This window comes from Euleptes europaea, chromosome 2 (assembly GCF_029931775.1).
Source record: "Euleptes europaea isolate rEulEur1 chromosome 2, rEulEur1.hap1, whole genome shotgun sequence".
Classification (NCBI taxonomy): Eukaryota; Metazoa; Chordata; class Lepidosauria; order Squamata; family Sphaerodactylidae; genus Euleptes; species Euleptes europaea.
Window position 1 is genome coordinate 117,351,341 of NC_079313.1, and position 12,027 is coordinate 117,363,367.

At 43.4% G+C, this 12,027-nt stretch overlaps 1 protein-coding gene across 1 annotated transcript in view; it reads right to left on the reverse strand.

The window, feature by feature from the left end:
- Nucleotides 1-12,027, reverse strand: part of PREX1 (phosphatidylinositol-3,4,5-trisphosphate dependent Rac exchange factor 1) — a 266,433-nt gene that overhangs the window by 89,821 nt on the left and 164,585 nt on the right. The window contains exon 10 of the mRNA XM_056843986.1: nt 9,670-9,817. Coding sequence (XP_056699964.1) covers nt 9,670-9,817 — 148 coding nt within the window. The remainder of the gene's footprint in view (nt 1-9,669; nt 9,818-12,027) is intronic.

Below are 12,027 nucleotides of genomic sequence, written 5' to 3' on the forward strand. Positions count from 1 at the left end.
CCCCTAGATAAATGTTCTGCTGTGGGGGGGAAATTACCCCTGGAAATTTTTTGCCCACTATTTCACTGAATTCCATATATTTAGTTGTTCAAACACATAGTAAAAGACAGATCCACTGCATCGAAATGACCACAAATGGTGGGCTTTGCTGACATTCTTTTAAAATAGAAAAGGTCTGCATGGGCGGTTTCCTGTTTTACTGTGCTTCAGCCCACAATCTGAACTATGAAAGCAATCTCAGGGGTATTATCCTGACAAACCATAAATATGATGCTGGATGGATTTTCTTAATAAGCATACAGTATAGTACATTTGGGGATTTCATCTGATAGACTTGAGGGCAAATCAAGGCAGACTCACTCAACCAGCTTTCAGTTAACACTGACACACACACACACACACACAACTCTACTGCCTCCCAACATCAGAATGCTTTCACAAAGATAACATTGGGGGCTCTCCCACCTTTGAGCCAAGGCCTCCCATAGTGGGTTTGGCAGGTAGTGGTGTGTAGTGGTTAAGAGCGGAAGACTCTAATCTGGAGAACCTGGTTTGATTCCCCACTCCTACACACAGCCAGCTGGATAACCTTGAGCAAGTCACAGTTCTCCCACCTACCTCACAAGGTGTCTGTTGTGTGTGTGGGGGGGAAAGGGAAGCTGTGGGGGGAAGGGAAGATTTTAAGCCGCTTTGAGACTCCTTAAAGGTAGAGAAAAGCAGGATATAAAAACCAACTCTTCTTCTTCTTCTATTCAATAACCCCTGTGCAGAAAGCATATTCATGCAGCCCCTTCCTATCCCAGAAATATAATTCCTGGGGTGTTGGGGGAATCTAAGCAGAGGAACAGCCATGAAGATTGGTGGGCCGGAATGAGAAGGTACAAGAGGAGGAAAAAAACCCCTTTCCTCAGCAGAGCTGTGCTTGCGATAGAGGAAGTACAGGTTTTTTGAAAAATCAGTGGCTTGTACCCAACCAACTGCCAATAAAAGTCATGTGGATTTCCTTAGCACTTGTTTCGCCCTTTGCAATCCAACCTCAGAAAGATCATTTCTAGCATCACAACACCTGAAAGGATAAACGACTGTGTGTGTCAGAGGCCGCAGTCAGGAAGAGGAAGGATGTGAAATCATCCTGCTTCCCTTATCCCATCAGCACAGCTGTGCTCAGGAACATGTACACAACTCCACTTTGAAAACATGAAGCTACCTTATACTGAATCAGACCTGTGGTATATCAAAGTCAGTATTGCCTACTCAGACTGGCAGCAGCTCTCCAGGGTCTCCGGCAGAGGACTTTCGTATCACCTGCTGCCAAATCCTTTAAGTAGAGATACCGGGGATTGAGCCTGGGACCTTCTGCATTCCAAGCAATTCCTCTAGCACTGAGCCACGGTCTCACCCTTAGCCACAGCCCCCACTTTCTTCAACTAGCCAATGATGTGGACTAGAAGCAAATAAATGTACAGTGTAATAGCAGTCTATGAGATAAGCTGAACTATATATTACAGCTGGGATCATAGAATCATAGAGTTGGAAGGGACCATCAGGATCATCTAGTCCAACTCCCTGCACAATGCAGGAAATTCACAACCACTTCCCCACCACCACACCCCTGGTGACCCCTGCTCCATGGCCAAGATGCCCTTCCTCTCATCATCTGCTTAAGGTCATAGAATCAGCATTGCTGACAAATGGCCATCTAAACTCTTCTTTAAAACCTCCAGGGAAGGAGCACTTACCACCTCCCGAGGAAGCCTGTTCCACTGAGAAACCGCTCTAACTGTCAGAAAATTCTTCCTAATGTCTAGATGGAAACTCTTTTGATTTAATTTCAACCCGTTGGTTCTGGTCCGACCTTCTGGGGCAACAGAAAACAACTCCGCACCCTCCTCTATATGACAGCCCTTCAAGTACTTGAAGATGGCTATCATATCCCCTCTCAGCTTCTCCTCTTCAGGCTAAACATATCCAGCTCCTTCAACCTTTCCTCACAGGACTTGGGTCTCCAGACCCCTCACCACCTTTGTTGCCCTCCTCTGGACACGTCCCAGCTTGTCTACATCTTTCTTACATTGTGGCGCCCAAAACTGAACACAGTACTCTAGGTGAGGTCTAACCAGAGCAGAGTAAAGTGATACCATCACTTCGCGTGATCTGTACACCATACTTCTGTTGGGGATGGGAAAAATCAATATGGGGCTAAATTTTCTGGTGGTAGTCGGGTTTCAGTGCTACATTGATTTTGAGTGAACAGGGAATCACAGTGCACAATACCAGTTAGAGTTGAAATCTGTATAGACTGTGATTTTACGTAGCAATGGCAAGGGGGGGGGACACCAATACAGAGTCAAAGCAGAGAAGAAAAAACGATGGTGCAGTGGGAAAAAGAATATTGCATAGCTCCTGTACAACAGTATTGCTATGCTCAATTGGCACTGAATTGAACTGACTACAGTTTTTAACTTTCTGTGTGTTTATGAAAAAAAATTAAAATATTTTTATATATTGTTTTAGATCTCCCCAACAAAGCAAAGTGTGAAAGGGATCTCTGAGAGAAATACAATAAATATTTTTCCCACTACAACATAATTGTTTTCTTCTCCGCGTTGTAAGTAGCAATGAAGAGAGACAGAAAGAGAATGGGTACAGAAAAAAAGTTAACTGAATGGCTGGGACACTGGAAGGGAGTCTGCTGTTTGCCAACTTGGGTAGCAATTTTTCCACAACTGTCCAAAATACACACAATGCATACAAAAAAGTCGAAAAGCAGCACAATGCTGAGGAAATCTGTGTTCAATAAAACAGCTATAATTCTTCCAGCTTGCGTAGGTTTGTTGCTTATCAAAACCAGCACCCAAGCATCCAATTACAGACCCTGAACCTCCTATTTTTAGCCTGTGTTTATGAGTGGCTGATTCATCTAAGTCTTTGGTAGCCCTTTCATAAACAAAAGGAACGTTTAAAAAAGTGTTGTAGAGGGTTATAAATGAAGGCATGCACAGTTATTTTGCACCTCAGGCAACTGTATCCAAACAGAATTCATAATGCACCAGAGTTCATTTATCTGTCAGATCTGTCCCACTGGAATTTTAGATTATCTCTTCTACCAATGACAATTCCTAAAGAGGACTGGCATCAATTCCAGGGAAGTTTCAGCCAATTCCTAGAGAGGTGTGATGTCAATTCCAGGTTTTTCCAGAAACGACATCACACAGTTGGCCAACTGCTGCTGTGTTATCTTTCTCTCCCATTGTTCAAAGTGGCAGCAGGAAACACCAGTGGGAGGCGGGGGACCCCCACTCCCACCAGGGTGCTGCCAATTCTAATTACTAGGCTGTTGAGAATTAGGCCTTTGGAAGCTTGGAAGTGTTTTTAGTTGTCTTAAAAAGGGTGCGGACCTCTGCAGTGCTGCTTTTCCTGCTGTAATGCTTTGTGTTCAATTGATTCATAGTTTTATCAGGATTTTGTTATTACTGTACTGAAATTTGTTGTGAGCAGCCCTGAGGCACTTAGTAGTAGAAGAGAGAGACATTTTAAAAAGTATTAATTCAGGAAAGGGCAAAAGGTGAATCAATGCCCAATGTCTTGGATGAAAACTCTCCTTCACTATCCTGAAATTTCCAGTTGCTATAATTTAAAGCCGTTTTCTCTTTGGGCATTTCTGCAAGGGTTTTTTTCATCGGTTCTGGCCCCATACTGCTTCAATTTGTCCCCTGATTTCTGCACACATTGTTGTGTCTCTAATTTTCACTTTGAGTTTTTTATTCCTCGTCCCCCAGTTTTTCCCCTGGTTCTTTTGAGACCACTTTTACCCCGATGTTTTTTTCTTTCTGAAAGCTGATTTTGAGCTGGCTGTTTCCTTGTGCATAATGTTTCTGTAGGTTTTCTTTGTCCTGCCCACTGCCACCCACCTCCATCCCACTGATTGATGATTGGACTGTCATGGTCAAACCACTCCCTCTCCCCCCTCCATCCTAAAGAAAAGTTATTTATTTTGTTTTTAATGGCTCTAAAATATCAATATATTTCTGGAGCATTGTAACAATAAGCTTAGGAGATCCTCTGAATTCTCAATTTTCTTTTTTTTTTTTTAAAGAAAAGGTAGGTCTCTATCCCCCTCCCTCATGGAGATATAAGGAAAAAGACATATCTCTGCGAGGAAAAGTACTAGAGACTTACTTTTTAAAAAAATGAAAGCTGGGAATTCAGAGAACCTCCTAAGCCTATATTTACACACTCCAGAAATATATATTCATATTTAGTGCCCTTTTTTAAAAACAGGGTGTCTGTGTGCTGTGACGCTACCATGATAACAGCACCCTCCCTTGAGAACCTTCATTATTAAAGGCACATGTGGAAGAAAATAAACTGACCCCCCCAACTGTGAAAATGCACAGGGGTGGGGGGCAGACACGCAGAACAACAATGCTTCCAAGTGCTTACTCCAGAAAATCTTGAGTAAGAAAATCTGGAGTAAGTTGAGCATGCAGAAAAGCCCTTTATATACCAAGCTGCAAAAAAAGGGTGAGACATTCATGTTGTTTCCAAATTTCCAGAGCTTTAGAAATACGGTTTTCAAAAGTGCTACTTTTCAGACTTCTGAAACATTTGGTACACAGCAAAATTAGCAAGTGCTTTGCCCTGCAAGCAAATAAGTGCATGAACCAGAAATAGTCCTGGAGACTTTTTCTGTTTTGGTGTGTGTGTTTTTTAAAGGGAGATGCTGGGAATCTGCCAAGAAACTGACTCTCTTTGACTGCTATTTCAGCACTTAAAACACAATCAAAGAATGTGCAGAAGGACTGCATTTTAATCTCCAAAGGGGTTTCATTCACATTCCATTACAACAGCAGAACTGTTTGTCCGAATCTGGCAACTGCTTGTGCGAATGTAGAGGAAATGTGTTCTCCCAATGTCAAAGGAATGGCTGTCCCATATTTGATGCATGGCAGATATGGCTGAATTAACTGACCCTGTCAGAGTCTATGTGTCTATAGGCAGAGGCAGGGAGATAAAAATAAGGTTGGCAAAGAATGGACAGATGTCAATAGCAAGAACTTTTTTTCTTCTGTTCTTCCAGTATTATGTATTATATTACCGCATCATCTGTTGGCTTCCTTTAATTATTATTGTATTTTCTTCCCAGAACATTTTTTCAAAAGCACTCCAACACTACCAAGTGTCCTATCACCCTTCTGAGCAAAGTCTAAAGTCTTCCTCTAGCCCAAAAAGACTTGCGTCAACTAAACTAGCTCTTCCTCCAAGGGAAAAGCCCCTTACCTTGGAAGAAGGTTCTTTAAACTGGAAGAAGGTTCCTTGGGCCTTAGTAGGACACATGCCACTGTGCTTCCACTCTTTGTTTGCTAGTGGGGTGTCATGGTTAAACCTCTGGACTAGGATCTGGTTGATCCAGGTTCAAATCCCTACTCTGCCATGGAAACCTGCTGGGTGACCATGGGGCCAGTCACACATTCTCAGCCTGACCTATCTCACATGGTTGTGAGGATAAAATGGAGGAGAGAACAATGTAAGCCGTTTCAGTCCCCATTGGGGAGAAAGGCAGGATGTAAAGTAAAGTACATAAATAATATAAATAGTTTGTGTGCCTTGTGAGTCACACAAGGTTTACCATGGTGTGCCTAAATTATCATTATAAGAATAAATCACAGGAACCTAAGAAGAGCCCTGCTGGATCAAATCAGTGGTCTATCTACTCCAGCATTCTGTCCGGCATCCATTCTGGCCAACTGATTTCTATGGAGGGCTAACAACAGAGCACAGAGATCTTCCCCCAAAGGTGCCTCCTATTATTGGTATTCAGAGGTTTTCATCCTCCATGAATTTATCAAATCCCTTTTTGATGCCATCACAACATCTTCTGGTAACGAATTCCACATCTGAATCACTCATTGAGTAAAGAAGTACTTCCTTTTGTTCACCCTGAATATCAACTTCACTGGGTGCACCCAAGTTTGAGAATTTTGGAAGTGGGAGAAAAAGTTCTCTCCATCCACTCTCTCTGCATAATTTTATAAACCTCTACCACGTCCCCCCTTTCATCTTTTTCTACACTGAAAGGTCCCGGTCTCCAAGCTTTGCAACTACTACACACTCTTCATGGAATAATAACATGTTGAACTGTGATTCATAAATGATCACCTGTATTATCTGCACCTGCAGAGTTTACTTAGAGGTAAACTCTTTCAAGTACAAGCGCATGTTTACACAGACGATTCCCGCATTCTCAGAAAAATACCTTTAGGCCCTAAAGAGCAAGCGCTGTCATCATGATCTTCAACAAGATAGGGAGATGATTAATGTACATGCAGGAAGGTGTTTGCAGAAATCTCACCAGCATGGTAAACTCTTGTGCCTGGGATGTACCTCTTTGGACTGAAGATGGGAACTCATAAGACAGAATGTTCCTCCATATAAAAAACTACCATATCAGGGAGAAGGGTTCTATGGTGCAGGGAAGTGGGGGTTTCCCCCCCCCCTTTTGGAAACAGCATTCCATCATGTGAATTTGGCTTTATAAGATATGACTACAAGCAAGATGACAGCCAGCATGGTGTAGTGGTTAAGATGTCAGACTAGGATCTGGGAAAACCAGATTCAAATCCCCACTCGCCCCATGGAAGCTTGCTGAGTGACCTTGGGGCAGTCAGAGACTCTCAGCCCTGACCCTGGCTAGTATTTGGATGGGAGAACGCCAAGGAATACCAGAGTCTTGACTCAGAGGCAGGCAATGGCAAATCACCTCCAAAAGTCTCTTGCTTTGAAAACCCTATGGTGTCACCATAAGTCAGCTGTGACTTGATGGCAAACACACACACACACACACACACAAAACAAGCATGATAAATATACTAATTGAAATGAAGTACTGCAAGATAAACATATTAGTCAATTCAGATCTTCAACAGAGGCCCTACTTTGTATACCTTCACCTTCAGAGACTAAAGGGGTAGTTACCAGAGACATAGCCTTCTCTGTGGTGGCACTTTATCTTCTGAAGTTCTCTCCCACAGCCTTTTGCCTCACACCCAGACTTTTCTGATCACTTGTGGTATTTGTTTATTTGCAGTTTAAGCTGCCTTACACTAAGTCAGGCTACTGATAAAAAAGAAAAAGAATTAGTTTTTATATGCTGACTGTCTCTACCACTTAAGGAAGAATCAAACCAACTTACAATCACCTTCCCTTCCCCTCCCCACAAAAGACGCCCTGTGAGGTAGGTGGGGCTGAGAGAGTGTGACTAGCCCAAGGTCACCCAGCTGGCTTCATGTGTAGGAGTGAGGAAACCAACCTAGTTCACCAGATTAGCATCAGCTGCTCATGTAGAGGAGTAGGAATCAAACCCGGTTCTCCAGATTAGAGTCCACCGCTCCAAACCACCGCTCTTAACCACTACCTACCTCACAGGGTGTCTGTTGTGGGGAGGGGAAGGGAAGGTGATTGTAAGCTGGTTTGATTCTTCCTTAAATGGTAGAGAAAGTTGGCATATAAAAACCAACTCTTCTTCTTTTGTGTCAGCAAAAAGCAATGGCCCAAAATCTTTTATAACTCAACAGTACTTCCTTTAGCATAGGAAGATTGGTGAAAAACTGCCAGGCCTCAAAGGTCTATGCTGCTGAACCATCCGGCAATGGTCAAGTGCCCATGGGATTACTTCCAGCAGTCACACGCATGATTAGAAAACCTTACGTCAGACTCAACTTTGATTCGAAACTGAAGTAAGTCAGGATCAGGAGAGAATTAAGCGAGGCTGTTACAAAATGAGCAAATATGTTTGCGGCCAAAACCAAATTCTCTGCCGACAGCAATGTATACACTCAGAACTGTCAAACAAACTACAAGCGTGAATTTGATATGCATAACAAGAGGCTTGTCTGGTATTTAAGTCTGGAATGGCAAGAAAATATGCAGGTCAAGCTTTGGAGACGGGAAAGGGGGTCTGTTTAAGGGAACGCCAGATGTGAAATAACAGGATTGCAGCGAGGTCTTGGTCCAGTTGATTGAAGTGGATCGGCTGAGCTCTGCTGGGTGGTCAGGACTAGAATAGCCTCAGAGTTGCTATAGTTAGCAATCCACAAAGAATTTTCTCCTGGGGTTCCCCCCCCCTTTTTTTTTTTTCCTCGGAGGGATTAGGGAGCAATGCCTGAAATAGCAAGATTGCTACAGGATAAGATTAAGGCATGCTGATAGCTCCATATCTAGAGCCCAGGACTAAAACATGGAAGGAGGAAGCTTTCACATCAAGATGTAAAAACGCACTGTGGCAGCAGCTTTGCGGATATTTTTAGGCCACGATACCGGGCGGAGCAGACAATTAAAAAACCAGGGAGAAATATTTACCACCACCTCCACCACCCCAAGAAACAAGATAAAAAAGCAGAACGACAAGGAATTCTGCAGCTGGGAGTTTGTTTTATCTGTAAAATGGAGAGCAAAAATATCCATCCAAATATCAAAGAACGCTCCACTATGGGTGTCCCTCCCCAGTCTGCCAAACATGGAAAGTCTTACCCGTCCTCCCCCCCCAAGTTATCAAAGTTGGCTGTGCGACTCTGCCATGCCAGAAATACCACCCTTCCTTTCCAGTCTGCCCTTCGGTAGGGCACAGCCTCCCTTCTGCTCCACAACACTGAAACTGCCTTGTTACGATGCTCAAGGAAACAAGATGGAAGCAAGACAGCTGGATAAGCTGCCCCTAGAACAGACTTCCTAGATGATAATTTTGGTTCTGAATGGCCAAGATGGAAGAGGAGGGGGAGGAGAGTTGGTTTTTATACCCTGCGTTTCTCTAACTTTAAGGAGTCTCAAAACAGCTTACAATCACCTTCCCTCCCCACCCCCCACAACAGCCAGCTTGTGAGGTAGGTGAGGCTGAGAGAGTTTGGAGAGATTTGTAACTAGCCCAAGGTCACCCAGCAGGTTTCATGTGGAGGAGTGGGGAAACAAACCAGGTTCTCTAGATTAGAGTCTGCTGCTCTTAACCACTACACTACACTGGCTCCCTCTCAGATTACCTCCAGCGACTCCACAGATTCATGCCAAATATTGAAGCATACTGCTGCTACGAACAGTCTCTCTCTATTCCCCCCCCTTCAAAATAACTTCCTAAAGTCTGGCCGGCTATGATAGTCCACACACACACACACACACACACACACACACACACACACACACGCACTGTTTGAAAAAGTGTTTTGTCTTTCCCAAGACAGGAGGCGTCCTGCTAAATCTGTGCATCTGGATTTGATACTGAAGCAGACACAGCTCTTGGGAAGTCCAAAGAGCAATGGAAAAAAAGTGTACTTTTCTAAATTAAAAAAGAGGAGAAGTAGAAAGACAGGAAGATACACTGTCAAAAGCATTTTCAATCGTTGCGCATGTAATTTCTCTTCCTGCAGATCTGAAACGACACTTGTGAGTTATTCCCCCCTTCCCGCTATCAGATCTGCTGCCATCACACGCACCAAGAGCACGAAGAAGGAATGAATGATTAATTTTAATAAACTAATTGTAATGGAGGTTAAAGACCTTTCCAATTAAGTCCCATCAAAGCATGCCTGATTCAGCTTCACAATACCATGCACAGAAAACCCCGCAGTCCTTTCCGTTAATTGCTATGAAAGGGCCTTTTCAACCCAAACGGTCACTTACTTGCCAAGAAAGCACTTGGGAACAGTGCTTAATTTTCTCCTCCTGTCTTTGATAAGGTTCACTTTCTTGTTCATCATCATGTGGTACAGCTTCTCCCCTTTCTCAGCGATCATGACATAGGCATCCCTCTCCATGCCTAACTTCAGACCTGAAATACAGAGCAAGGTTTCCCAGATCAAACAACAAATCCGCTACAAAGCCTAAAACTGAAGCCACACAGACAGACAGATCATAGAAAGACGACTTTTGATTCTCCAGAGAGAAACCTTCCAGTTTTGATGGAGAGATTGCATTTTTCAGTGGCACAGTGAGAGAATAAATATAAACTCTATGAGGGATTTCTCCTTTCTGTTCGTCCTCAGAGGGTATCATGGGTTCTATTCCATTGTAATGCAAGGCCCACACCCTGACAATGCACAAGTGGTGGTTGAAAGTGCTGTCAAGTCACAGCAGACCTCTGGCAACCCAGTAGGGTTTTCAAGGCAAGTGAGGTTCAGAGATGTTTTGCCTGCCTCTGCATAGCAACCCTGGACTTCCTTGGTGGTCTCCCATCCAATTACTCACCAGGGCTGATCCTGCTTAGCTTCTGAGATCAGGCTAGCCTGGGCCATTTAGGTCATGGCCAGTGCACAAGATTTGATCCAAAATACACCTCGTCCCCCAAAGTGTTTACATTTCATCACTCCCAGTCTGGGCAGTGCAATATCCAACCCACTACCAGACACTTGGCTGTGGACTCTTAGGGACAGAGGTTGTGATTGCTTGGTGATTCTCACACCCCAGGTGTAACAGGTAGTTTGGTTTTCTTCAAAGATTCCTCACAAAGTTTTGTACACCTGTACCCGATATCCCTCAAAGAATCTGAGGCTGGTGTAGAAATTTTCTGCACAATGAAGGATGACCCACATAGTAAAGTGTGACCAAGGCTACGATGATGTGGACAGTTAGTGTGTGGAAGCAGAGAGGTGGTAACTTTATTTATTTTATTTATTATTTACACTTATATCCTGCCCTGTCTTTATCTTTCAGAGTAATTATTTAAGGCATCATGAGACAATTAGTTTTGATACAACAGGCTAAGAATCCTCGGGAGTCTTTTTGCAAAATTAACTACTGGGTAAAATCCCTTGAGATAGGCTGACAATGCTGATAGGAAGAAAGTAGATTCCTTTGAAATGTGGTGTTGGAGGAGAGTGTTGCAGATACCATGGACTGCCAAAAAACAAAAACAAATCAGTGGGTTATAGATCAAATCAAGGCTGAACTGACCCTAGAAGCTAAAATGACTAAACTGAGGCCGTCGTACTTTGGACATATTATGAGAAGACAAGAGTCACTGGAAAAGACAGTCATGCTAGGAAAAGTTGAAGGCAGCAGGAAAAGAGGAAGACCCAACAAGAGATGGATTGACTCTATAAAGGAAACCAAAACCCTCAGTTTGCAAGACCTGAGCAAGGCTGTTAAGGATAGGATGTTTTGGAGGACATCAATTCACAGGGTCGCCATGAGTCGGAAGCAACTTGATGACACTTAAAATACACACACAGGCTGACAAAGAATGAACATGATTTCTGGAGAGAACAAAGGTCTCTAACACACACTCACACATCCATAGAAAACATTCAAAACAACAAATCAAGACTCTGCCACAGAGAATACTTTGAGCAATATGGGAAATTTAAGTCAGACAGTCCTAGACAACGACTAAGCTTGTTAACTTCAGTAAATGGAAGACTGTGGGTCAAATCTGAACATATAATATGAACCATTTTGCTCCCTCACTGCCAACCTAAGGCAAAAATAGCAGCATCCTGGCAAAGGGACTTGGCAGTCAACCATTCTGTGGCAGCAGCCATTCTGTGGCAACTTTACCATCTCTTCTCAAAGTGTACCATCAGAACTAGTTGCTGTCCAGGGTTTGACAAGGCTACACAGTCTACAGAGGGGAGTTGTGTCCCAAACACATGCACTTTTCCTGTTCCAATAATGATAAAGTGATCACTTCAGCTTCCCGTTAAATTATTCTAGGGCCACTCCCCTCCCCTTTAGTACTTATTACTATTGGGGGGTCTCTTTTTTAAGAGATCCCAGAGTTACACACATAACATTGAATCTATAGTTTGTATTTTAGATATGTACTGGAAAAGAGTTCTGGAAAAGTCCCATGGGCAACCAATGATTGTGACAGGGTGTTAATGTATGGCTAACATGGTGTAGCTGTGGAGGCTGGGCTTTTACATGTTGGTGGAATTCAGAAGGCTGCAGAAATCAAATGGAATGAGGGGGCAGACAGGAATAATCTACCGGGACCAAGGTTCCTCATCCTTAGGCCAGGCATAGAAAAGAGAGCCTTGGAAC